The 26,712-nt window shown below is 40.0% G+C and overlaps 3 protein-coding genes and 1 pseudogene across 4 annotated transcripts in view; 1 reads left to right on the top strand and 3 right to left on the bottom strand.

The window, feature by feature from the left end:
* Positions 1 to 2,843, bottom strand: part of LOC145479559 (ectopic P granules protein 5 homolog) — a 49,687-nt gene extending 46,844 nt beyond the window's left edge. Inside the window, exons 1-4 of the mRNA XM_081457955.1 lie at positions 2,647 to 2,843; positions 1,680 to 2,504; positions 874 to 992; positions 13 to 105 (exon numbers count right to left, since the gene is read on the bottom strand). Of these exons, the coding sequence (XP_081314081.1) occupies positions 13 to 105; positions 874 to 992; positions 1,680 to 2,504; positions 2,647 to 2,743 (1,134 nt within the window). The 5' untranslated portion in view covers positions 2,744 to 2,843. The remainder of the gene's footprint in view (positions 1 to 12; positions 106 to 873; positions 993 to 1,679; positions 2,505 to 2,646) is intronic.
* Positions 2,844 to 3,024: 181 nt separating this feature from the next.
* LOC145479561 (LDLR chaperone boca-like) lies at positions 3,025 to 8,732 on the top strand. The gene is made up of 3 exons (XM_081457958.1): positions 3,025 to 3,339; positions 4,405 to 4,655; positions 6,605 to 8,732. Exons 1-3 carry the CDS (start codon positions 3,148 to 3,150, stop codon positions 6,771 to 6,773), a joined length of 612 nt encoding a protein of 203 aa, XP_081314084.1. The 5' UTR covers positions 3,025 to 3,147; the 3' UTR covers positions 6,774 to 8,732.
* A 6-nt stretch (positions 8,733 to 8,738) lies between these two features.
* LOC145479562 (uncharacterized) lies at positions 8,739 to 17,837 on the bottom strand. Its single transcript, XM_081457959.1, has 3 exons — positions 16,226 to 17,837; positions 15,113 to 15,309; positions 8,739 to 13,838 (listed from the first exon to the last, which is right to left on the bottom strand). Exons 1-3 carry the CDS (start codon positions 16,302 to 16,304, stop codon positions 13,602 to 13,604), a joined length of 513 nt encoding a protein of 170 aa, XP_081314085.1. The 5' UTR covers positions 16,305 to 17,837; the 3' UTR covers positions 8,739 to 13,601.
* A 3,295-nt stretch (positions 17,838 to 21,132) lies between these two features.
* Positions 21,133 to 26,320, bottom strand: LOC145479558 (uncharacterized; annotated as a pseudogene). The gene is made up of 5 exons (XR_014048433.1): positions 25,548 to 26,320; positions 24,251 to 24,901; positions 23,258 to 23,514; positions 22,200 to 22,434; positions 21,133 to 21,827 (listed from the first exon to the last, which is right to left on the bottom strand). The product of XR_014048433.1 is annotated as an uncharacterized LOC145479558 (transcript).
* Positions 26,321 to 26,712: the final 392 nt, after the last annotated feature.

Here is a 26,712-nt window from a genome sequence, read left to right as displayed (position 1 = left end):
TGACAAACACACCTCATATTCCTTAATGGCCATAGCAAGAGTATTTCTTCCTCTGAAATAATTATTCACAAGCTCGTAGAATTCATGATCATCTTGTTTGCTTATCTGCAGAAAAATGAATAAATCCAAACCATTAATTTTTACCTGAATGCATTGACCACTGGCAACTATACATGCCTCTCATTCATACAAGCATACTGCGCAAATCTTTTGACCGGAGTTGAGCCTGAGTGTATTTCTTACATGTACATAATAAAATGCATGTACTTCATACATGTACATGCGAAGTAAATCTGCTCTGACTTACTAGTATCAGACTGAGGTACAAATTTTTATTTATTAAAGGTAATTAACATGCCCACATGTACAGTGGTACCTCACGTGTAATTAGTTACTCAGGTGCTGTATGCTGTTAAATGCAATTTAACAATGTTAACAACAAAGAGTAGCTGGTACTTCCAGTCAGTGGTACTCGTATGGTATTGCAGGCTCAGTGCTTCTCACCATTGTACTAGTGTGTCCCAGCATGGCTAGTCCCTGGAACGTTTTGGTGGTAGGACTGAGCAGTTTCCTGCACATCTTAGGTCTATTCGTCAACGTTTATCTGCCCCTCCCCGTCGCCAATGTTAACTCAGTGTGATGGGTGCCTGGAACACTGAGTGGGGGCTTATGGCTGAGTTGGGGGGATTGCCAGCCATGGGAGCATTATACTGTCTAGGGGCTGACTGGTCAAGATGGAGGCCCCTAGATTTCCCAGGAACTCATCTTCCATACAGCACAATGCAGTTGATAATCTTTCACAATGGGAAGAAAATGCCTCGTTTTGACTTACTATAGTGGTAACTGAATTGTTTGATTTATAAACTTATTTACCCTGATAAAATGTTCCACAAATCCTTCCATCTGTTCAAGCAGTGGGTTGAAGTAAAAAGTTTTCAAATGGTCCTCACTGAATGCTTCCAAAGTTTTTCTGTACTTCCTTACACTTGAAACTGGACATGAATAAAATAACAAAAGTATGCATAATTTATTAGCAATGCACCAATCTTTCTTGACCTCAGTGTAAGTTGGTTTACCAATCATGCCTAACTAGCACTGGATTTATAGACATGTTTCTTGCTTTACTCGTGTGTAAAAGAGAATTTTTTTAATTATTACTATTATTACTATTGAAGAGAAGACTGACCATAAACCAACTTGATCTGCGTTAGAGCCTTTGACGTGAACTTACAGGACTATAAATAGCTAGATAAGCCAATGACTCAGTGGTGTGCAAGCAGGCTGGTCAGGAAAAGCAATGATACTCAGATCAGAAGGGGGAGAGTACCAATGCATGCTGACTTAACCAGGTCAACTTTGTTCATATTTAAATGAATACAGCCAGATTTTTTAACTTTATCCTGAGTTCTAGCAAGCAGCAATTTGGTATGACTAATGACATATAATAATTATTGTACTTGAAACTTCATGTTTCCATGGCAACTGTCTTTTTAATGGGAGACAGAAACACGCTAGGTCCAGGGTGGATGACACATATCCACAAGGTGCAGATACGTACTGTAAATCACACAAATCACCATCCACTGGTCAAAACAGTTAATATTTTTCCATACTTATACCTTGAATGACAATTTATCCAGAGTGTAACTAACTACAGCCAGTCCTAAAAATACTTGTACCTGATTCCCTGGCAACAGAATCCAAGTTGAGATACATTTGTGAAGTTCTACTATCCTCATTGATTATAGATGCAGGAGTCTCATTGGCAGTAACCTGCGGTGACAAAATTTGTTCAGCCTTTTCCTCTACAGTATTATCTCTTGAGCTGCTCAGATTAGAATTTTCAATAATGTCACTTTCTTCTGTTGTGTTCAGTTCCTCAGGAACGTTATGTATTGCAACTGGTTCATCCTGTTTTACAGCCAGTGTCTCGCTTTCAACAGATGCTTGAGTTTCAGCAACTGATGAAGATTCAGGCATCACCAAGACACTCTGAGTTTCAATAGCATGGTCATCCAGTGCCTTGCTTTCATGTGACACTCGAGTTTCAGTCACTGCTGAAGATTCAGGCGTCACTGAGACACTCTGAGCTTCAGTGGCATGATCATCCTGGCTATATGCTACAGATCTCCTAGAGTCAAACTCTACTGTATCTAAAATGTCTGAAGTGTCTACATTTCCAGTTGTCTCATGATCACTGTCCAAATTTTCCAACTCTTTGTCATTCTTGTCCACTTCAGTCTCTTTCTCTGAATGAGAAGACTGATCATTTTGCGGTTCTGATAGAACCTGAGGTATATTTTCTAATTCTTCCCCAATTGACGCGACGCTTTCTGTATTAGCAGTGAATTCAGCAAGTTTACGCATAAGTTCTTCAGATTGTCCTGGAGTGGAAGGTAAGTCAGACTTTGCTGAATCTTCTTCTACGGGCTCTGAAGACGCACTTTGACTTGTTCCTGCAGTGTTAATCGTTTCCGTTTCAGGAATAGTAGTGGCAGCATTCTCTGTCAAATCATGAAAACAACAAACATCTTAGCAGAAGTGCACCAGCTTCAATTATTATAAGCTAATTAAATGTCGCATGTGGTTCAATGCAGCTTACTTGTTTTCACGAAACAACAAAGCTCTAGTGCTTATTAATCAAACCTTTTGCGTCCTGGGATTCTTCATGCTTTTCTGCAGATCTAGAGGTCGTATTTTTAGCCTTCTTCCTGTGTTTTCTCTTTGGCTTTGCGGCTTCCATCTCATGTTTGACTCAGCTGATCTTAGCTAAATTGCACGGATTCAGTCACCTCCAAATCGAGAAGTGTATCCCATGATTCCAAACACAAACTTCCGGTTTGGAATCCAATATGGCGTAAACTTGACAACTTTTCCACTTGACAACCTGGTAAAAAGAAATCCCAATAAAAATTCTGTTAGGGATGATAATATCATTTTCTTGTAGAGATGTGAGAAAAATCTTTCGAATAAAATACCTCTTCGTATTTCAAAGCAAAAGAAGTCGTGGAACTGCCGTGAGCAAGCCTACCTTCAACACCCCCCTCCCCACCATACAGCGGGCATACTTCACTGATACGAGCCCGCGATCTTTCCTATCACAGTCAGTTCCTCGCTTCCTCGCTTCCTGTAGAAACATCGAGCAACATGGCACGAAATTATTTCAAGTTCAGTTTACTTTTTTGGACTTTGTTCTTAATCATTCTTCTGCAAAACAGTTGTCTTGGAAAGGACAAGAAACCGGATCCAAAGAATAAAAAGGAAAAAAGCAGCAAAATCGGCAAAAATATTCTGGACTACAATGAAGCAGATCTGTACAAGTTACTCGACCAATGGGAAGTGAGTATTAACATGCTTCTTAATTTAGCTGAGAGAATGCAAACATATCATTAATTTTTAATTTGTTCGCTGGAAAATAAGGAAAGAAAATCAATGTGTCAAGTTTCCCAAAAAGCTTAATTAATCAGTTGACAAATCTGTCGGTCATACTCTAATCACACTGAAACGATTACAAAATATTTTATAAATTATGTTATTTAACACAATTTACACAGCATGGGGGTGGGCATCTTGTTTACTAATACAGGATACAATGACGTACCATGATTATAAAGAAAATACAGCCATATAAAGTTAGTAGGTCTAAAAACTGGGCCATGTGGAGTACAATTCAGGGAGTAGTGGCACAAGTAATCGTGAGTAATTTCAATTTTGATTTGAAATTACTAGCATGATTACTCTCTGGATTGTACGACACGCACTCCAATTACTAATTAATTGTATCTATAACAATTTTGAATCTAAAAAAGTCTTTTGCAAACTTCTTTTGAGCGAAAAAGTCAGTAGCACTTTCCATAAAGATTAAAAACTGTTGGAAACGTCAAGAAGGAAGCCATTAAAGCATGTAGAATAGACATGCAAATAGTACAGGTATCCAAGTACAGGGATCCAATTACAAAAAGGTTTAATTAGATCCCTGTAATTGGACACCCACATGATCATGCTTGCTAATTAATTGTATCTATAACAATTTTGAATCAAAAAAGTCTTTCGAGAACTTGTTTTGAGCAGAAAAGTCCATGGCACTTTCTATAAAGATTAAAAATTGTAGGAAACAAAAAGAAGGAAGCCATCAAAGCATGTAAAATTGATCTGCAAATGGCACAGGTATCCAAATACAGGTATCCAATTACAAAAAAGTTGAATTAGATCCCTGTAATTGGACACCCAGGTGATAGTGCCTGTATGAACTCCTACTTATATGGTAAATCTTAAATAGTTCTGAATAATTTTTCACCTTATGTCCCATTATTACCAAATAGTTTGATGATTTGTAAGATTGTTTACAGGTGTATATATCATGAATCTGATCAGTGCTTTGTAATAATCACCCATTTTCCGCAGGAAAATGATGAAGATATTGATGAAGAGGACCGTTATGATGACCACGATCCTCGGAAACCTCCGCCACCAACAGGTGGTTTTGATCCACTGCAATTTAAAGGTGACCCCATGGCTCTACTGAAACAATCCAAGAAGGGAAAAGTTGTTATGTTGTTTGTGTCAGTAGCAGGTACACCAAGTAGGAAAGACACAGAGCAGATTACAGCACGATGGCAGACAAGTCTATTCAATGCGCAGTTTCAGGTTGAAAGGTGAAGTTGATGATAATATTCATGTAATTATGAATAAATGATAAGTTGGTAAATATTGTACAACAGCACTACTTACACACTGCCTACCATTTCAACAGACACACAGATTTCGTGTAAAGATCTAAAACATTTGATGTGGATGCATCATGCACTACAGCCCATGTAACTATATATTTGAATTACAAAGATAAAATAGAAAAAATTAAATCGATTCTGGGATGCTGGAAACTTCGCAGACTTGGCCTTTTAGGTAAAATTACTGTTTTAAAAAGCCTCATAGCTTCACAACTGGTATATATTTTTTCTCCTCTTCAAACAAATCATACAGCAATAAAGGAGATAAATGTAATGTTTTATAACCTCTTATGGAATGACAAAGGCAACAAAATAAAAAGAATGGTAATGATTATTGATTACTCAGAAGGGAGACTTGATTCTGAAAAGATTATATCAGATTATCACTTTCGGTCATCACCCTTATGGTATAATTCACTTATAAGAGTTGAGAATAGACCAGTGTTTTTTAAAGAATGGTTCCTTAAAAGAATAACAAAAGTAGAACATTTAATGGACAACTCCGGAAAGTTTCTCTCGCTCACTGCTTTCCAAACTATACATGACCTGACAGCTGACCTTTAACCTTCTTGGAATCATTTCCTCAATAAAACTTCTTCAAAGATATATACCCCATAATATCAGAACCTCGATCAAACGTGAAAGTTTCTTGTCAAAATTTTTAAAAAGCAAAAAACCTAGTAGACTAGTATATAAGTAACTTGTATCAGGAAAAAGTGAACCACCCAACCAAAGTCAACAAAAGTGGCAGGAAGACATCACTCTCACAACAAAACATGAGCTCAACTGAAAAAGGTTTACCAAATGGCTTTTCAATGTACAAAGAGCACAAAACTTATAGCTTTCAATTTTAAATTTCTTCATAGAAGAATATCAACAAACAACTTCTTGAAAAAAATTGGTCTCGTTGATAGCGAGAAATGCACTTTCTGCAAAAGAGAAACAGAGAAACTTTCACATTTATTTTGGGCTTGCCCAAAAACTCAATATTTTTGGACCAATTTTAAAGTATGGTTACAGTCTTGGCAAGTCATTGCCAAAGAGACACCGTTAGAGCCTGATACAGCACTGGGTCTAAGGCCGGATAGCTCTAAACATAAACTCCAAATTAACTTCTGCTGCTTAAATGCTAAATATTACATTTGGCTATGTAGACAGAAAAAATGTTCTCCAAAACTAAACGATTTCTTACTGTATTAAAACATATCTATGAAATGGAAAAAAAAAAAATACAACTACAATCATTTTAAAAAAGTGGGAGCCTCTGTTGCCTCTTTTGTAATCTCTTGACAGCTTGACCCTAGTCCCCTGAAAACGAAAATAAAAATGAAAGAACAAGAAACAAGGCGCATATATACCATGCATATTTTCTTTAATTTGCAATTCCAAATTTAAATTACTGACAGGAGTAAACTGGTATGATCTTGCTGTGCTAGAATTGTAAGTAGTGCAAGTAATCTAATCTAATCTTATTATGTTGTATTGTAAGCAGTGTAAGTATTAGTATTGTTAGTAGCGTGAGTATGTGTATTGTATAGAGTAAGTGTTAGTATCATAAGTGGCGTAAGTAATAAGTTTTTGTAAGTAGTGTTAAGTAACTACATTAATTAATATTGTATTGTAAGCAGTGTAAGTAGCAATTAATTAAAAAAAAAAGAACGTGAAGTTTCTATTTCAAATTTATTGCTGCGTCCCAGATTCAGTTTGTGATAGTTTTGACAGTGAGAAACAAACAAAGTTGCTTTAGAGTATCGCAAGATTCACTGGTAAAATATAAATTCATTTACTGATCGACCTTTTCGTCAGCATCACTGTCTTGGTTTCTTAGACTCCCTAATGTTAGGCTCACTACTGATTTACCCTTTATCCTGTAGGTACCTTGTGTCAGATGATCGAGCTCTGTTTATGCTAAAGGATGGTAGTCATGCTTGGGATGTCAAAGATTTCTTGATTACTCAGCCAGACTGCAAACTGGTTGAATTTGACAATCAGCAGTTTCCTGGAGCTGGAGCAAAACAGAAATCAGCAAAAACAGAACTCTGACGAGTCATACCTTTCGCCAACCCTACCTACTAGTTACTGTCGAGTTTCCATTTTATAAACCCCTGAAAGCAGTGACCCTCTGAGAGTAGCGTATGATAACAGTGCATGTTTACCTTTTTACCCAATAAATTGGTGCCCTTAAATAAGAGTCTGAAGTTTTCAACTTGAGTAAAACCTGTTTTGTGTACATGTCCATGTAGTTAGTAGCTTGTAGTGTAAATGAGTTATTTCTAAACTGTCAGTTAATACTGACAAATATGTTCAAAACAATCTGCTCAGTTTTAAGCCTCTCAGTATAAATAGCAATATTTTGGCTCAAGAGTAATATTTATATACAGTAGCAACTCATTTTTACTGTATTTTATTCAACTAACTTGTACAAACATTGAGTCAGATTGTGATATAGTTAGTACTTAAAGATGCGAAACCATTTGAAGCAGTTGGACATACCTGTGTCAGAAGGCATGTATTTAACTCATAACAAGCCAGAATAATTACAATTAATTTGTAGTTGTCTGAACTGGTGAATGTGTTTGTTTGTCTTCTAAGAATGGTTTGGTTTGCAAAAAATAGAGATTATATGGGCCTATTAAATTTGAAATATAATGGCATGTAATGGAGGGTTATATTTCTTAAGTAGCATCATCACAATGGGCATAGCTGTTGTTTGTAGTAGAGGTACGTTTTTGTAAGTAGCGTCTACCAACTTGTTTTTCAAGGCTAAATAGACCATTTTACAGTATGTTGTCTGCTCAGTGACCTGGCCTTTGAATGGCAGCGAGGCTGGAGGTGACCTTGCTTTGATAAAGACCTCTCTGCTTTTGTCATATAATTGCAACCAGCTAGCATTAGTACAACTTGATTTTCACAACAAAAGCAGTGAGGTCTGTATCAAAACAAGGTCACCTCCAGCCTCGCTGCCATTCAAAGGCTAGGTCACTGAGCAGACAACTGTAAAATGGTCTATTTCACATTTCAACAGAAGCTTAAAAACTATCAACTGAAAATTTATAGAACTAGCAATACATTGTTGCACTTTGTGGAAAGGGGTGGAACATGTTGAAGATGGGTAGAAATGGCAAAATTGGAAATCTATTGATTTCAAAATGGAAAAGTTTCAAAATGTTGTGAGTTATAAGACATGTTAAATCAATAGGTCATTTTACAAACCTTACTATACGTCAATTGTAATGTTGGATGTATGAAATTGCTTCAGTCTGTATAACTTAGTTTAAATAATTTAGGACAAATTCATCAATCTATCTTAAATTGTTGTAATTTTGCTACCTGTAATTAAAATTTGATTTTCCAGTAATTTTGCTGTTTTTGAATAAATCTGATGTCATTAGAACCAGGTTTACCCATGACACAACCATAAACACAACACGAGCATAAGAGTGTTCACATGTGTGATTAGAATGAGCACAAGGCGACATAAACAGGTCTACTCTAGAGCCTTTTGTTTCAGTTTTGATCAGCCCTGTTCTTAAGCTTGCATCGCTACACAGGTAATGCAACAATGAACAATGCTGTAAATATTTACACACACATCAAGTTAAATGATTTCCTTTTAGTCTGCTGGCCCATCAGGTTGTAACTTATTTCCAGTTTCCATGGCATGGAATGACTAAGAGTATTTCTACTCTCCCCTAGATGGGATGCTAGCCAATTGCAGGCTTACCCCCCCCCCCCCTCTACTCATTTGTACACCTGGGTGGAGAGACACTTTTACAAGTAAGGTGTCTTGGCTCACTCAGGCTTGATCCATAGTCAAGCATGCTAAAGATTAGGTCAGCATGCCTCTCACATTGTATCACATGTAAACCAGGCTAAATTTGCATAGTTACATGTGCAATGTCAAGCATCATTAATTACAGTCTGCAAAATAAGCAATGTCCAGATGCTAAAGGAAAACATTAGTGTTTAGGGAATTAATTACCATAAATCCTCAAATTAGCACCCCCCCCCCCCCTTGAATAAGCGCCCCTCCTATCGGCCAAGATTAAAAATAAGCGCCTCCCCTTAAATAAGCGCCCCCCTCAACTTCGACCATTTTGTGGACGAGTACTGAGCCAACAAGAGATGTATAGTTTTCTTCATGTAGTATTAGATTTGTGCATTGTTTCAGTTTGAGAACATGTTAAGTGAACAGGTTAAGTACTGATGGTGCCGTGATTTAAACTTAAGGATCAGCTTTTTATGTTGATAAACAGTTTATGTTGTTGTCTATGCGCAGATGTATGAAAAAAATGATCATGTCAGACCACGATTTGGGACAAATTAAATAAGCGCCCCCATATTCTCCTAAATTTGAATTACATGTAAGCGCCCCAGGCACTAATTCAAGGATTTATGGTAATTAATTTTGTTCCATTCACTCTCTATTGCCATATTTTTACATTTGCCTCCAGTGAGTGTTAGATATTCAGTCTTCTCTTAAGTCTTGAATTACTGAGAGGTAATAATTAGATTTCATTTGACAGGCTGCAAGAGTCCTTAAATTTGAATTTCAAAAAATTATTCCAAGACCTGCAAATCCTTGAAGAGTGTATGGTTGAACCTCTCTTACAAACTCCTCTATATGACAGATAGTTCACCATGTTCTTACGATCCTTAAGAAACAGGAATTCGTGTAATCTTTAAATACCTTCACAAGACAGACACTTGACTCAGGGTAATTTCTAAAGAGGTTAACCTGTAATTGCTGCTTGAAGGTCCTTCAAAAGTTTTGTTTTGTTGATTCAAGAGCTCATTCAAATAAAATACAACAGAAAACTGCACGGCCTTAACAAAACTGAATTTCTGCAAAATTTCATGCAAATTATCTAAGATACAAGACCTTGACCTTATTATTGTCAGGTATATAGTGCATGCGACCTTCGTTTACTTGTATCTATTTAACTCAAGATTTCTCTCATAATCCAAGTAAAGGCATGAACCAAGTTTTTTGTCACAAACTCCCCGTACTGTTGGGTTTAACTTACGCGAGTTTCAAACCTTGCCAATCTTCAAAAAGCCTCGAAATGAACGCGGTTGCATGCACTCAAAGTTTGGCGAAAATTGATCCCCAAACAAGTAAAAATGCTCGACAGCCTAAACACTCAATTATCAGTGATCAGCTCTGTGTGATCACAGCCTCAAGCACTAAAACGAAATAACGAGACGAACGAGTTACGACAACAAATGCCTTCGTTGCAACCAAAAGATCGCATTGAACTTGCCGCCATATTGTAAGCACGTGGCGACCTCTAAACTGGACGCGGCGACGCAAGGTTTGTGTCAAGAACTCTTAATAACGAACCCAAATAACACTACAATTTTAAAACATTGACCATTGACTTTCTCAGACTTAAAAAGGGTGGGACACAGTGAGAGTAAGCCCCGTTGAGTTGAACATCAGCCAAAGATGTCTCCTTGCATAACTTTGCTTCGACAGAAATGTCCTCCTCTCGCCTTCAGCTCTGCCATGAAGCTTCTTCGCTAGTGACTTGAGAAACACCTACTTCTTTACGACTGACACTTTCTGCCTCAGGTCCGGGGACTTTCCCCAAAGCCAACAAAGCGTTGTTGAGAAATGGACTTACAAACCAAGTTCGAAAGTCGTCTCTCCGTTTGTAGCTTCGTAGCAAGTCTTCACTGTGTCACACAACGTAAGGACGCCAACTGTGTCTATATAACTTAACGGTACACCAATCAGAAACGCTGTCATATTGGCGTTGAGAAGAACCACCAATCAAATGCAAGGTCTTATTTTAAGCTCGTTCTCAGACTCTCTCTTGCTGCTTGATAGTCCATTGCCCGAAAAATTACGCTCAACGCTCGACACTTCTTGTTACAAATTCTATTTGTTCTTGACAGGGCAAATACGCATTACCTCCTGGCCTATGGAGCTTTTGTAAAGACGTCATTTGTCACGTCAAGTCGCAAGAGCGTGGGAAAACGAGTCTGCAATGTCCTTTCGGCGGTCAGCGGCTAGGGATCTAGTCGTGACCCCATAACTCAGATCACGCTGCGGCCAAAACGGTGTGGCGGTTGGGGAAGGTTTTCTTTTTGAGTGACCATCATTTGTGAAAAAATAACATAACATTGTTCCACTAAACGTTTTCTGGCCGGGAAAAATTGTTTCCCTATTTGTGCATTCGTTTGGATTCCGCTATTTGTACAAATGACGTCAATGGCCGCTGTCACGCGACGACATTTTCCAGATTCAACTTTCGTTAGCAGATGGTAATTTCGAGTTATTTTCTTTTTCTGCTTATTTTTCATCTTCCTCTCTCTTTCAATTCTACGTCCTTCTACTCAGGATGGTCTTTGAATGCCTAGCAAGGTTTAAAGTGGCGTTTAACACGCTATCCACGGCCGTATTGGCAAAAGAAAAGTGTTTCGCCGAAGTAGCAGGATAACGGTAGACACGGTAACTTTGAACGCTTGGTACAAGGTCAATATACTTTGGCCGAAAAGTGTTTTTCCAGAGACGTGATGTGTATCCCTCCAATGTCTAATTCATCACTGTGATTGCTTTCAAAAGCGTTGAACTTTTGAGAAATAATTATTTTAAAATCAGCTCCAACGCTCCATCTAATTTAGTATGCAACATTTGAAACTTTATTTTTTAATCGCTTCGGCAGTTTTGTGATGTTTATCGAATGATATTGCATTAAAAGGCCTTTTTCTTCAACACTGTGTAGTTTTCTCATTATTTTGCGTTGCGATAGTAATTTCTGAACAGTATTTTGCGGGGCCTTATTTTCGGCCTGATTTTGCTGCTATCAGACGGAAAAAGTTTGCGGCTCGATATTTTTGGTTTAAAGCGAAACTGAAACAAAAGAAATTCAGTTTTAAATAGTATTCGGTAACCTCTACTTGGGAGACAAAAATCGGTCGATTTTATTTTTTAGCCGGAAATCATCGGTCGTTTCTTAGGCGCAGGGCCTCTTAAGGCGCGAGTCGCTAGGTCGGTTTGGGGTCTTGCTCCCCCCCTTTCCCCAAAGATATTTTTCTGAGGCTCAGAAATGCCATTCTCCACGGTACAGGGCACAAATCACTGATGTGGAAAAACGATGAGTATTCAGTAACTTATGTGGTTTATGTTTCAACCCTTTGGGATTTTTGATAGTAGGTTTACTAGGAAGGACTTGGAGAGACTGTCAAACCAGAAAGACGCTTGTCAATAATAAATATCTACTTTTTTTTCTGGATTTCCGGAGGTGCGCACGTGCGTAGGTGCGTATATATATGGTCACAACTCCCCTGTGACAAAGAACATCTACAGCTATACAATCCACGGGTGTCGAAACTTACAATCCATCAAATATTTTCGCTCGCGTACGGTTGGTCTAAACCCGCCACGCGACTGAATATTCCCCAGCCAAAGCTGGAGAACATCCGAGTGATATTCCCCAATTTTCAAAACCGTGCGTGAAGGATAACAAACAATAGCTATTAGCTGTTTACATAGTCTTTTTAATCCACGTTCTCAAAGATATCTTTGCCTACAGAGGAGCTGTCTTGTGAAATAGTCTGTCACCAGAAGCAAGGTAAGCTACTAGTTTATACTTCTTTAGAAGTGTTCTTTAATGAAAACGTTTTAATTCATCAACCGTGCTATGATTAGTTTAGTGTATAACATTATTGTAATAGCTGTAGGTAGTTACATTAAATAGTTTTTTTTAATTCAAACTCTCCCTCTTAATAATGGGAAGTGGACACCACAATAATAGAGATTTTATTATTATTTTAATATATTATGTTTCATTTCCCAAAGCTCTTCACACTACCGACCCCCCCCCCTCCTTCACGCATTGTACTTGCACGCTCGCCCCCCTCTCCGTTCAAGTCAAAGAATGACAGCTGTACATTTCAACACAATGCCTTGCAAACCTAACAAGGCCAATTAGGTGTAAAGAAAGTCATATTTTGGTAAAATATGTACTGTGTTAACAAAATTGTGTCGCTAAGTTTTAAGCTTTTAACAACTTTAGCAACTGCATCGGCGGCGGAGCAGGGGGGAGGAGCAAACGAAAATTTGGGGGAACTCAGCATCCCCCCACCCCCGCGTTTCAGTGCGGAAAATATCGTTAGCGCTGTATGGTAATGGTTTGACAATATATTCCGTTTCGTGATCTGCCCGAAGTACTTCGGGTTACCATTATAAAAACCATTTGCTTAGCTCTCAACAAAACTCCTGTCACCAAAACCTTCTAGAAGAGGTGGACAAACTGTTAAGATTGTATTTGACATAACCTGTGGCATCGGCGACTTCCGAAGGCACATTTTCTGCCCTACGAAGACCAAAAACCTATCTTAGAAACACCATGAAGACTATGAAGAAGGATGATCTAAACAACTGCCCTCTGCGGCATTGTCGTAAGTCCATTACGGACACATTGAACACTGTAGACATCGCAAAGAAGTTTGTTTGCGCAAACGAACAATGTTAGACATGTTGGAAAATACGAGTAGAGGTATGTACTTGGCTTAACGATGAGCTCTCCCCCCCCGCCCCCACCCATGTTTCAAAACGCCCCGCCGCCTCTGAACTGCGCGTTTACAAGGCTCTTGTTTGTTAAGACGCAATTACGGGTAAATTAGCTAGGCGCCATATTTTTCCTTCCGATGGATTGAGTTCGTGGACTGGAAAAAACAAGAATAGAAAATCCAAAAATCTGCTTGTTAACACTGAGGACATGGGTGTTTTTTTTTTTTTTTTTAACTTGGCCAGATATACTGAATAGAAAAAGGGTTTGAGGGGCTACTCTTACACAACCATCCTTTCTTTGTCCCACTTGATTAAACAATAAATGAAATCACAGCATTTTCATTCCGCAATCAATTGTTTCCCAGGATAAAGCTTGCGAGAGCTAAAGTGATGACACAAAGACAGCTAATGAACGGGACTTCTCCTTTGGACATATCCTCGGTCACTTCAGCTAAGTTTACGACGTTTAACTTCCCATTACATTTGTCTTCTGGACAGCATTCGATATTACAACGCCGAGCCTTGGTTATGTTATACTCGTTGCGTTGGAGCATGTCCCTCTCACAGGCTGCTTCGTCGCACATGTCCTGTAAATCGCAAACATATGACAAATGAACAATGCCAAGCCGCTGGTCACTTTGGGGTTTTTCCCGAGAGGGGTGGGGGGGGGGGGAACTTACATATAAAAAAAACGGGGTGCTCGCCGTAATTTTTAGGGGTTAAAAAAGAGAGTTTGGTACCTCTTAGGGTGTTCAGCTTCAAAAAGTCCATAGCGGGAGCTTTTACGGTATCTTTTAAGGTATATATTGAGGCGAAAAATATACGACAGGAGACAATATGCTGTTTTAGAATTGGTACCTCTTAGGGGTCAAAAACATTTCAAGCCACGCCCACAAAACAAGATTCTGGTACCTCTCTTTGGGGTTCTTTTCACAATTTCCGACGAGCAATCCCGTCCCTTTTATATGGGAGTCTCCTCCCCCCCCGGGGGGTTTGAGTTTCTTAGACTGCAACAGATTAGGTAATTTATCTAATTTTTCCCTGTATTAAACATGGCATTGCTAATTCCTAAGGCCTAAGGATGATAACAGATCGCTTTATTGATCAGAGAACTGGTATTTATTTCTCATCCAAAACAGACTATTGCCTTGTAGCGTTTTGGTAGTATATATTGCCCACTTACGAAGCCCAGTCAGAACTAAAAAGCCTTTAAATCTTTACCGCTCTATTCATTTCCAAACAGGCTGGAATAGCCTGAGTGCCTTTAAAGATCTTTAAAATACCATTTCATATGCGGTCTAGGAAAAGGTAACGGTTTACAAGCTCAGCAGCTGACGTGTACATAGGTTTCAGCAGATCCTGGTTTCAGCAAAGATTCAGAAGTTTCTGGTGCTACGGACCACAAACACAGGGATGGCTGAGCGTATTTTGAATTGGAGGGGGGGGGGGGGGGGCGGGGAGGCTTACAAGCGAGCGCCAGAGGTACTAACCCAGTTGTAGGGGTCTGGAGATATTTGTAAAATTATTATTTTATTGATTTTTTGCTTGAAATTGGGGCGGGGGGGGGGAGCTAAAGCCCCCCAGCCTCCCCGGCTCCGCTGTTCCTTAAAGACAAGAAGTGTACTGTGAAAAAATCCGGACAAAATACTGAAAAAATCGATAAAACGAGATACGAGACACTCTGATCGTTGTCGTCATTAACATTCTCATCAAAGCTCTTGATGACCTTGCTGCTGGACAACGCCTAAATGCGTCTCAGTTTTTGACAACGTTTTTAATGATATTTTTGTGATGTTCTTATCCACTGAATTATGTATATCAGCTGCACTATTGTTTATGTATTTGAACAATACAGTCATACCTTGGTAGAGCAAAATGTAGCATAATGGGTAATCTGCTGATTCCATGTTCGCAGCTTTGAACGAACCACCGAGAGACAAACCAAATCCACGGCAGGCGATTTAGAATAAAGATTTTCACATTTGAAAATTCGGCTGGTCTCCAGACAGTCTTCCCAAGATTTAGACGACGTGCATGTGTAACATTCCATTGAAAAGCCTGAATAAAAAAAAAAAAAGAATATACTGTGTTAAAATAGTTATGACAAGACGCGTTTTCGTGTAATCATCAGTAATCGTTGTGGCCACTAGTTAGTAGACTACGAGTAGTCCCTCTTTCGCTTAGTACATCGTGCGTGACGCGGAAGAAAACCGCGAGAAAAAACGCGCGGCTATTTTTTTTCTCGCAGGTTTCTTACGCGTCACGCGCGAAGGACTAAGCGAAAGAGGGACTACTCGTAGTCTACTAGTTAGCAGTGCACGCATTTTTGCCGGCAACGCAAGCGAGCGTGTTTGCGCATCGGTCGGCCATCGTAGAGGAGGGTGTAGAAGAGGCGGAGAGGAAGCGACTCTAATAAGCCGTTTATCGATTTTATTCCACAGGCTTTACAGTCTCTCCTTTCCTCCCCGTCCTATTCCTCGTCCTCTTCCACGGAGGTCGCCAGATGCACGAGTAAAAGTATCCAGCGCTCGCTGAGCAAAAGCGCCAGTACTGCAGGCTAACGACGTCGCTAACCAACACCACTCTCCACTCCGCGTTTCCCTACCCCTCCCCCTGCCACTCGTCATTCAGATTGTCCTTTCATTCAGCTTCCCCAACTGGCGCTCACCCGGTCAAAGATGTTCACAGGACCATGATATCTTAAATAGGGCCGGCTGTGAGAAGTTAAAACAAACATTTGGTCAGACGAAAATTGGGCAAAAGTTCTTTTAGCACAAACAAGAACCTTTAAATAACACGCGCGATGACACCAGAGAGACAGGGGGAACTCACGCAGTAGAAATATTTAACCTTTTTATCAACAGCGTTCCTCGCAAAATACGAAATTTTCCCCAGAACTGACATTAAGGACTAAAGGATAAAACGATGGACGAAACTTTTGGGAACCATTTTAGCCAAAGTAAAAAATACTTACCCTCCGGGACAAACAGGATTAAGAAAACAGCCGAGATGAAGAAGGTATTCAAACAACGCGGTTTCATCTTTGTTGACATGAAGTCCTTTAAACTGCAGTACTGGATCCTCTCCACGCTAAATCTCCGCTTAAAGAAAGCTAGCAGTGGTATAACATGCGCGTCTTAAATAGCAGATCCTCGTGGCTCTTTGCCCTTTCAAACAATTGTGTGTTGATTGTATTTCATTTCCCATTGATTTCCGCACGCTGGCATTTGTAACGTCTAGACCAGGATGTGGAAACGTGGAAAGAGGGACACGGAAGTAAAAAACATTGCGAGATGCGTAACAAAAGAGAAACAGGTTTTCCTTTTATTTGATACTAAGATCTTTAATGATTGATGATGCTATAGCCTCTTAGTACATGTGCTCGACAAACCATAACATTCATCAGAAAGGAATCATTTGAAAAACATTGTTCTCGGTACACTCTAAATTTAAAGTGATTAAACCAGTTTATTTTGACCCGGAAAAAAAGATATTTTTGATTCAAACTGTCGATGTGAGTCTTTCTAAATACCTTGACAAACGCCTTTCCGTTCTCCACTCTAAAATGTCAAAGTCTGAACGGCTATCGCGTCCAAGGCTCTTTTTGTAATTATTGTTCTCCCCTATTAGGAAGAAGTTCTTTTGGCCCAACACGAGCGTGAGACTTCGCCATTACGATGCGTGGTGTGCAATTTCAAAGTCCCGCTCGGTTTCTACTTCGTGACCTAGCTGTTCAAAATCGCTTCCTAAATTGCTCATAAATGCATTAAGGTGAAAATCAAGGAAGTAGATTACGGGTAAGCTCATTACGCTGTTGAAACCTGCGGCTATTTTGTCATAAGACACCGGGCGAGAAAAGTCTGATGTCGTGCAGGCGCTCGAATCCCATCCTCGTTCTCGTTCGACGGTAGAAGCTCTAACAAGGTGATGCAGATGGTATATCTTTGGTTGAAATGTGAATCGATGACCCTAGAAGTGACCTGATACATGATAATGGCTTCAACTAAAGCGGAAGCTTAGAGCAGCAGGGTTTCGATTCGTGTTTGCGAAAACAGCCGAGCTAAAAATGACTCTTTGTACTAACATAGAAACAAGCGTAAGGGTCAAAACACACGCATTCCATAGACTTATTATTAGACTGATTTGTCTTGAACAACACCCCTTTAAAATCTCAATGCGTTTTCAAGTTCCTTGCCGATAAATCGTCTTCTCCTATAAACCTTGATTTCTCTGTACTTGTTTTTGTTCACTTCCTTTTCTTTCACAAGTCCAGTCCACTCCAGGTATCTATGATTTCCATAAAATTCGGCGTAGTTCCAAGTCTCGTGCACAACAGGAAAGGCTTCACCTCTCAGGTCAAGGACAGGAAAAATGCCGGACTGAAACGTAGAAACCAAGGTGTCTTGTGTTCACGACTTTGTCTTTTTGGTAAGGAAAATAGGAAAATTCGCTAAACATTCATTAATACGAAAAGTTTAAGGCTCAAATCCATGTTTCTTCGAGGAAGCGCCTACCTTGTCAACTTGAAGTAATATAAGAAAAAGAAAAGAAAGGTAACTTTGAGCTAGATGTCAGCGCTAGCCCAATCCCACCCAGTATTTGCCCTTAGAAATTTAAGCTTCAGCAGCTGAAAATGTTGGTAGCCGTGGCTTCAGCACGAAGGAATTAACTTCTCGTATTGACCGAAAAACATGTTGATATTTGTTCAAAGTTGTGCACGAAAACACGGAAATCTTTTTTATTTCGTTTTTCAGCTAAAATAAATCACATACGGCTACCTACACATCAAATATCAAGTTTTGACAAATTGTTGTTTGGCTAGGTAGAGCGAGTTAGTTTCGCAGGGGATGGCTTCAGTTAGTGCACCAAAACGTCAAATTGCGCAGCACTTGAAGAACCATTGTAAAAATGTGTTTTAATTTGCTGTGGACGTCGGGTTTTGATTTCGTTTCTGTTGTCACTGAAAAATAATTTATTTCCGCTGTGGTGGGTTTATATACATCGCTGGAAAAGACTGATTGCTCCGTTAGTATATGGCAGTTGACTATTTTTTTCTTGTTAGTCACTGATAAGTTCTTTCTCGAACGTCACTGACCTTGAAATAGATTCTAAAAATTTTACATGTGTTATTGCACATGAGACTGGCCGAGAAAACGAATATTGTGGTGAACCGCAGAGATAAACACTGCTAATATCGAAAGGAAACTACATGTGGTCTTGATACTGAAAAAATTCAATGTAAAACTATTGATGCAACGTTTTGGCTCTAGCAACTCGCCGAACATGGCTAACATCCAACTTAAGGGTTACAGATCTTTAATAGAAAAATTATGACAGCACCAGTTGATTGGGGTTCCTACGATTAGCACGTGTTAAAACATGTGTTCCTGAAGTATCTCATACAGCAATAAATAAACGATAGTTCCGGCCTCAGTTCGTGCAAATTATCATTTGTTCAATAGAGATATCAGAAATTTTACATGTGCAAGTGAGACAATTAAAATGAAAGATGGATCCCGCGGCTAACGGATCAATAATTCAACGACAGTCTTAACTTCATGCAAATTACCATTTGTTAGAGGTGCAGACGAGACAGCAACGATGGAACTAGATAGATCAAGCTCAATTTTTCCAGGCGAGCTGCTGCTCAGTAAAGATAGACAGATAGATAGCTTTATTAAGTAAAATCATTGCAGCCCCCGAAAGTGGCTGATAAATGATATACTTAACAACTCGTTAAAATTACAAATATATAAGATGAAATTAAACCTAAAAATATAATACAATACGTTAAGATATCGAAACTATTTATAATTAGAACTATGCTTCACGGGTAAAGAAAGCCAGATAAAGAGACGTTCAATTGAATTATTTTTGTCCACTGCCAGACATAAAGGTGAACTTGTCGTTAACCCGATCCACCGTTTTGTTTTTAAATTTGTCACTACACTCAAGAATCTAGCCTGCGAGCAGGCTCACGTTGGAGCAGAAGCGTGCGCGGCGTAGCCGCGAGCGCGAAATCGAGCGGCGAAGTCGCGACCTTGCTCTGATCCCCGGAAAAAATAAGCCAATTAGTTCTCACCGGAAGTATGAACTTTGGCAGCTCTGATTTCTCGGGAAAATTGTAAATCCTTTTCACAACAACATGCAGACGCGATATCCGTTGTTGATAAACCTTTGCCGAAGAATTAAAAACCGTCAAAGTTTATGTCTAGCGAGGACACACACTTGATGCACCTTATCACGGTTGACGACGCCATCTTGACGAGTAAGCCAAGTGGTCAGAAATTACACTGTTTGTATGGGAATCCGACGGCAAATAACATTTTCCAAAATTGAATTTTACCCAATTTGTGAATCAAAACGTTAAAATACTAGGTAGAAGATTGCATTCACCAAGTTTAAAGGATATAGCTTGGCTAGAAGACGCTTAATTAAATTTTTTTAATTTTCCATACATTTGTCTGTAATTTTTTTCCCGCGAACCGAGCAAAATTTACAGACAAGTCAAAATTCGTCTCGCGCTTCGCGGTCGTGGTCGCGCTCCGCGCTCGCGTATCGCGTTTCGCTCTCTGCCCCGCTAATCCGCCTGTTCTGCAGGCTATTTCGTTGCCGCTTACAATCACATACGTTTTTAATAGTTAACTCTCTTCATATACAGTCTCCAACACGAGAAGTACGTCTTGATTCATTAACATGCTTTCAACTGCTATTTCCTGCTACCTTTTTACTTTGAAATTTAACCAGAAATAGACTGGAACTTTATTGAAACATCAGTAATACGAGCACTCAACTCTTTCTCTGGCTCTAAAATGTGGACGACTTATTTTCTGTTGCGCGTGTTGAACGTGCGGTAAATTACCGTCTCCATGGGGATCTAATCGCTCCTCATCAAACGCAATAGATTGACAGTTTTCTCGCCTTTCCGGCCTATCGACCAATGGTATTTCACTTCGCTCAGGCAAAGCAGAAATGAAAATATTACAGAGATCAAGACTTACTTTCTTGGCGCCTCTTCACCAGACTCCTTCTCGCCGGATGGCTTTGCTCTTCGCCACTCGCGAGCGTGACTCAAAGCTAAGCCTGCTCGCAGGCTATCAAGAATCAAACGAACAATATTTCGTTGTATTTGTTTTCATTTCAGAAAAAAAGACAAAAGAAAACAGACGGAAAAATCAACTGAAAGAAAACAAAAATAACGAACACCCCCCCAACACAAACATTCTCAGTGGCTCCTTTTGCGGGGTATATGGGGAAAGACATGCGGATCAGGTTATGATATGAAAACCACTGGTTACTATTTACTCGATAGATATTTATCACACCATTACATTGAGGTAATTTTACGGAAATTCTGACTCGCCCTGCAATGAAGATTACATTGTTTTGTTGCAAAAGACGTAGCAGCTTATCAACAGCAACGAAGCTTGGTCAGGCGGTACTAGGCCCGGCGTGTGTGAACGGAAGTGTTTAAGTCTATCACAATTTACTCAGCAAACAGTTTGATTATCCGACAGCTGTAACTGAGGCCCCGTCCACATTACACCGGAGGAATATGAAAACGCATCAAATGTTTTCCGTCCACTCTACGCCGGAGAAATTTAAAAACGCAACAATCACCGGTCATTTTGGATTTGTGTTTGAGGAAAACTCGGTCAGGGAAATCACGTGATTATCGTGACGCCATTGTTTTCGAAAAGCTCCGTTTTCAAAATGTTTCCGTCCTCATGAAAAAGCAAAGCCGGCGTTTTCAAATCCCTCCGGTTTCAAGAGCGCGTTTTTAAAAAGCTCCGTTTTCGCGACGGAGCAGTGTGGGTCAGGAAATTAGCTAAGCGAAAGGTGTGCCACAAGACATGACCAGTTTCACAGCAATCAAGGCAATCAATTATCGCTGTAAAGCTAAAGCGGATCGAAAACGCGTTTCAGTGCATGTAAAGGGTCGTCTCCTCGACCCGTAGTAGCCCTTTTTGTTTTTTTGCTTGACACCCCCAAAAAAACAGCTGTGGAGGGGACTAGCACAAGGCACATTTCACTAATTTGAAGGTTAATTTTAATCATTTGTCAGGATTTTGGTCATTTCAGGAGCCCATTTGAGTTGAGAATTAAAAAATACAAATACTGATTAGTCAGTGAAGATCATTCCATCACGCCCACTATTCAGTTACGGTGCTCGTCATATGGCTGATCCTGTAATGGTTTAGTGGGTTTCTTGGCAACCGAAGTCCTGACGTCAGAATCTACGTCACAAGGGCTACCAGTGATGTATTTACAATTGTCAGACTCTGATTGGATGACGCAATCAGCATACTTCTTCATATGACTCTCTAGATAACTCAGAGGCGACGAACCTTGTGACAGAACCTGATAGTGAAAGTCTTTTTCGCTGAATATCTTTCTGTTTGCTTCAATCTTCGCCTTGGTTTCGTTTCGTATTTGCCAAATCTTCAGCTGGCCGATCATGTACGCGGAGGCCTGGCCCGGGTTGCTCTGGTAACGAGTGACTTCTTTTATCGCCTTGTCAGTCGTGTCCCAGGCCTTTTCATCAAAGAGTTTTAATGCTTCCCCTCGTTTCATTCCTGAGTAGAAAGATCATATCAACCCTTAATTTAAAATACGTCTCTGAATGTTACGGGTATCGATTCTTTCAAAGATTAGGGTCCATGGTGATGGTTCAAAATGCTTTGTGAAACACGAGATAGTTGTTCTGGTTACAACTCGAAAATGAAAATGTGTGGCCACTGGACTCGTTTTTGAGTTATCAGGACTCATAGTTTACATTAAGCCGGGTTGTTTTTAACAGGTTGCATGTATGTTTAATGTCATCACTATAGTGTTAACTGAAAAAGAATGACAGTATTGGTCCATCATAGTAGAAGTGATAAAACTTCAAACATTGTTGCCGATCACCTAACACAGAATGTTGTCTTGTGCGCTTCGCTCCAACGAACCTTTGTAATGAAGGCCTGTGTCTATCATCATACGCAATGCCCGCCATATTTGCCATTTCAGCATGCCATAGAGCTGAAGTGGATTGTTATCATATACGTCTGTTTCTTCAGCGATCAGCGGGTTCTCGGCGTATAGCGCCCAGCCCTCTGTAAACGCGGTGTAGTACGATGCACTGTTTAACCAGCTCACAACATCTTCACACTTGTCACCAAAAAATTCCTCAAAACCCTGAACCTATTAACGAAATGCAGAACAGCACTCATCAAGAAAGGAATTGGTCATGACCAGTTAAGTACAGGAGTAAGCTACAAACGCTAAGTGTCTTTAATAGAAGGAGATATCTGCAGAGATTTCCAGAGACAGCGGAAGAAAATGGTTAAAACTCAAGCCCAGAATGCAAGGCATGGAGAATTGTATGATGAACTCAGTAAAACTCCCACTTTAATTAAAGCCTGTATCTGTATTTGGCTTTTTTACATGGCTAACTGATCAGTGAACGGGCGAGATGAACCAAATCCTGCGCTGTGATTGGCTACCCGAGCGGGCAAGATGGCGCTATCTTTTCCGCTCGGGATTACTGTCCCGTAAGAAAAATTTCCCTGAAAGTCATATAATAAATCCTTTATTGACCAAGCTTGTTCGGTCGAGATAGCTCGATATTGGCCTCGTTCTTTCTTTGCGAGTTTATGGACCTGGACTCCGTTGGCCCATAAACCGAACACGTAAAAAAAAAAAGAACCTGGCCATTATCTAGCCATTTTGACCTCACGCTTTTTAAGTAACCCATATATATTTGAAAAGTAAGAGGATTTATGTTTAAAAAATTAAGTTTCCATCGATGAAAAATTTTTTTTTTGAATTTGACTTCAGTTTTGAAGTTATTCTCACTATAGCCTACCTTAAAACACTCGATATAAGCCAAACATTGCATTGCACAGCCTCCTTAATTTACTTAATACTGCACCCTTGCTGATTTGGTGCTCTGATAATTCACCTTTGCTGCGATGATATTTGTTCAAAACCTTATTGCAACGTTCGTCACAAAGTCCCTCAGTACCTGTGTGTGGTGACCAGGTCTTGTCTCGTGTGCAGCCACTGACATAGCACTGTATCTTGGACCCAGGTCCTTCAGAAAGAACGGCATTCTGTACTGCGAAGACCTGGTACAATCTTCGTCACTTGACCTGTAACTCTGGGAAGCAGTCCCTGGGTTGAAGATTGCGACGAGCTGAACAGGGCAGTTAGGAGTGCTTTTATGTTTACCGGTGAAATGAAACATGTGAATGGTCTTTGGTTCAAGACTACCCAACAAAGCTGAACAAAAACGGAACGAAAAATTTAAGAAATCGGTTGAAGGTGTAACAACGCTTTTTATCTGTGATTTCAATAACTGTTTCTGTTAAGTTAACAGAAACAGTCACTGTAATCAGTTATTGCTCTATTATAAAGGAATAAATGATATCTCGGTTTAAATATTTTCTTCCAAAATATAATTCTTATAATGATAAAATCTGAAAAATGGCCCTGATATACCTCTTACTAACCGAGTTCGAGGTCCATGCTGAAAGTTACGGACCGAGATTTTTCCCCTTTGATTTATGGCCCAGGCGCAAAACGCGCGGGCCATAAATCGAAGAGCAAAAAACGAGGATACGTAACTAACAGTACGGACCAAGAAGACGAGGTTAGTAAGATATTTATTATATCTCTACTGTGTGTCTGACGGGTTCGGGAACGATTTCTATTTACGCGGAACGGCTTCAAATCTCTGACGCATGTCGAAAACAATTAAAACGAGTCAATTTGAAATCGTAAAGTCGTTAGCACATTTTAATAGGCAATTTAAAGTAAAAGGAGGTTTTAAACTTTTACTTGCTCTTAAAGTTAAGAACACTTGGCGATAAATCAGGAAACATTTTGGCAAGAAAAACAGCTTTAAATTTTAGCTGGCCGTACAATAGAATCAACCAATCACAGCGCCCGTAGTAATTGAGAGATATAATAAAATAGTTTATTGTCAAATCTCCAGTTTGTTATCTCGTATACTCACAGTAAACGTAATCAAACCAAGTCAACATAGCTTGATGACGCTTTGGGCAGTGTATCTTTGCTTCTTCCATACTAGTGCACCTAGAGAATGCGTCTTTGCCGCTCTCGTTTTCTGGAAACTTCTCGTCATTAAAATACATGCTTTGACTTTTCAAACGCTTCTTAAACTCTTCCATAGCTTACTGTTCATTATTCTTCCCTGTAATTTTCTTGGCGATTTCTACGGCTCTTGGATAAAGCTGACTCAGCATTTTTTCACCGAGGGAATATATTTGATCTGGTGTCATGTGATTGGTTGTGAAATAGGGTAGTATCATTTCGTAGGCTTTCTTTCCACTCAAGGGTTCCCCAGTGGGAAGTTTTCCAATTGTTTTGTTTCCAGTATTCCTCCCGTTTTTGTAGATATGTGACACAGGTAGCGTAGCCAAACCGCTGGACACGTTACTCGGGACGCAAAACTGAGAATGGTTGAATTCCAGGTAAGTCAGTAAACTGTCCAGCGGCCTTCCCACATACGCGACTAGTGACTCGTTTATAGAGGCACGGACTGTGACACTGTGTTTTTTCACCCACTCAACGGAAGCACTTTTCTCAAGCTTTGCCAACCATCTGGAATCAAGCATTTCTTGTGTAAAAGTCTCGTTTAAGACACCTGCGAAATGAAGAAAAACAACTGAATCAAGCTCAGCGGTGCAAAACAATTTACAACAACCTCAGTTACGTTAAAGAGTGTTCACTATATTGTCATGGTATGTGTCAATTTAAAATCGATAGCTGTATACGAAATTTGATGTCAATGAAAACAGGTCTAGAAAAATCTACGAGAAACGGAACAAAATGTGAAGCGTTATAAAAACAATTCAAAATATGACATAAAGCAATTTGTTGTTACAAGGTGGCGCGATTCTGCAGTGCGGCTTGTTCTTTCTTTGTCTTGCCAAAGAGATTTAATCTATCAACCTTTTCGAAGTATGCGTCAAAACATTGAAACGCCCCCTTTCACAGCAGTAGAGTCACATTTCAAACTTGTACAGAGTAAGGCCGAAAATGACGTTCGATTTTTCTTGTAAAAAATAGGAGAGAACTGTTTATTGAATTCCACACGGGGCGTGTTTAAAACAAGAGAAATGCGTGGGGAAATCCCAATATGGCACTTTTGAGTGGGAGTCAATGTGGGATGCGGGTGTCTGTAGGGGTTAACCCTTACAATTACTGAGAGCTAACAACAAATTTCTGCGGTAGTTATGCTAAACAGAGCGCTATTTAGCTTAACTGTAGTGCGCCAATGCCACACGTACCTTTGGGTCCATGTTGGGAGACTTTGAGATACTCGCGCTGAATGGAGTACAAACTGTACTGGCAATCTTCTTGCGAGCGGACAAAACCCGCTTTTACACCAAGTTTCATGTTTTCTATGTACTGCATCAAAGAATCTTTTAGCTGCTTTAGGTGGTCTATTACAAATTTCACATCGTCCACTGTTTTTGGTTGTATACCCCAGTCGTGGTAGGTAAAATGAGCTTGGAGATCCTTCCCCACATAACAAACGGGTTGCCAGCAAAATGTGTTTGGACCCAGCATCCAGTCTCCAGCATAATAATTCTCAGCGTAGGGCTCGCCAAAGTTGCTCTGTAGAAAGTGCTTCGCTTGAGCTATAGCCTTCCTTTCGCGTGGCTTCAGCTTGTTACTGTTAACCTTTTTCTCAAGTTTATTAATTTCTCGCCGCAGCGCTTGAGCGGCGTCCGTCCGTTCGCGAATAGCGTTTGGATGGGCGTTGTAGGGCTTGAACTTCCGTCGGACTGACGCGGGTGTGGAATCAGGATCATAAACCACCTTATTTGGGTTCATTTTGTAATAAACAGTTTTCACTTTTCGCAGAAACGCCTTCAGTCGGACCTGACGGGCTTCACTGGAATAGCTGCAAGCCGTCGATTTCCCCTTTTGCGTTTTTGAAGCATCCGCATTGCAGTTAAAATCTTCACTTACTGCGCTAATGATAAATACTGCAAGATAAAACACTGCAGGAGCGTTTGTAGGTATGTAACACGGGAGCCCTAAATTAATGTACAGTCCAACCCAGTGGCGGATCTACTGGAGGGGCCCGGGGGACCCGCCCCCTCATTTTGGTTAAAAAAAGAGGAAATCACAGAAGGAAGAAAAGCCGACAGGGTAAGCAAAACAAAACCGGCTCCCACCCCCTTAGCTCAAGGTCTGGATCCGCCACTGGAACCTCTCCACAACAGCTATCCTGGGGATGGAGGAGAGTGGCTATTGCCGAAAGGTGGCCGTTATGGGGAGGTAGGCATGTAATATGACACCTGTTTTTATCGGGGTGCACCATTTATTTTCTTAAAAGTGCTTATTTAGCATATAAACTGTACGCAACACAATCAAAATATATCAATAAAACAGAAACTAAACAGAAACAGAGACCAACGAAACTTCGCACGGATCGAGTTTGGT

The sequence above is a fragment of the Orbicella franksi genome, chromosome 2 (assembly GCF_964199315.1).
Source record: "Orbicella franksi chromosome 2, jaOrbFran1.1, whole genome shotgun sequence".
Lineage (NCBI taxonomy): Eukaryota > Metazoa > Cnidaria > Anthozoa > Scleractinia > Merulinidae > Orbicella > Orbicella franksi.
This window is presented reverse-complemented; position numbering and strand designations above follow the sequence as displayed.

Coding starts and splice junctions, on each gene's coding strand:
- LOC145479561 (XM_081457958.1), top strand. CDS start 3,148: ATGGCACGAAATTATTTCAAGTTCAGTTTACTTTTTTGGACTTTGTTC. Junction 3,340..4,404: donor AGTTACTCGACCAATGGGAA/GTGAGTATTAAC, acceptor CATTTTCCGCAG/GAAAATGATGAAGATATTGA. Junction 4,656..6,604: donor GCGCAGTTTCAGGTTGAAAG/GTGAAGTTGATG, acceptor TTTATCCTGTAG/GTACCTTGTGTCAGATGATC.
- LOC145479562 (XM_081457959.1), bottom strand. CDS start 16,304: ATGTCAACAAAGATGAAACCGCGTTGTTTGAATACCTTCTTCATCTCG. Junction 15,310..16,225: donor AATCCTGTTTGTCCCGGAGG/GTAAGTATTTTT, acceptor TTTTTTATTCAG/GCTTTTCAATGGAATGTTAC. Junction 13,839..15,112: donor CTACATTTTGCTCTACCAAG/GTATGACTGTAT, acceptor TGCGATTTACAG/GACATGTGCGACGAAGCAGC.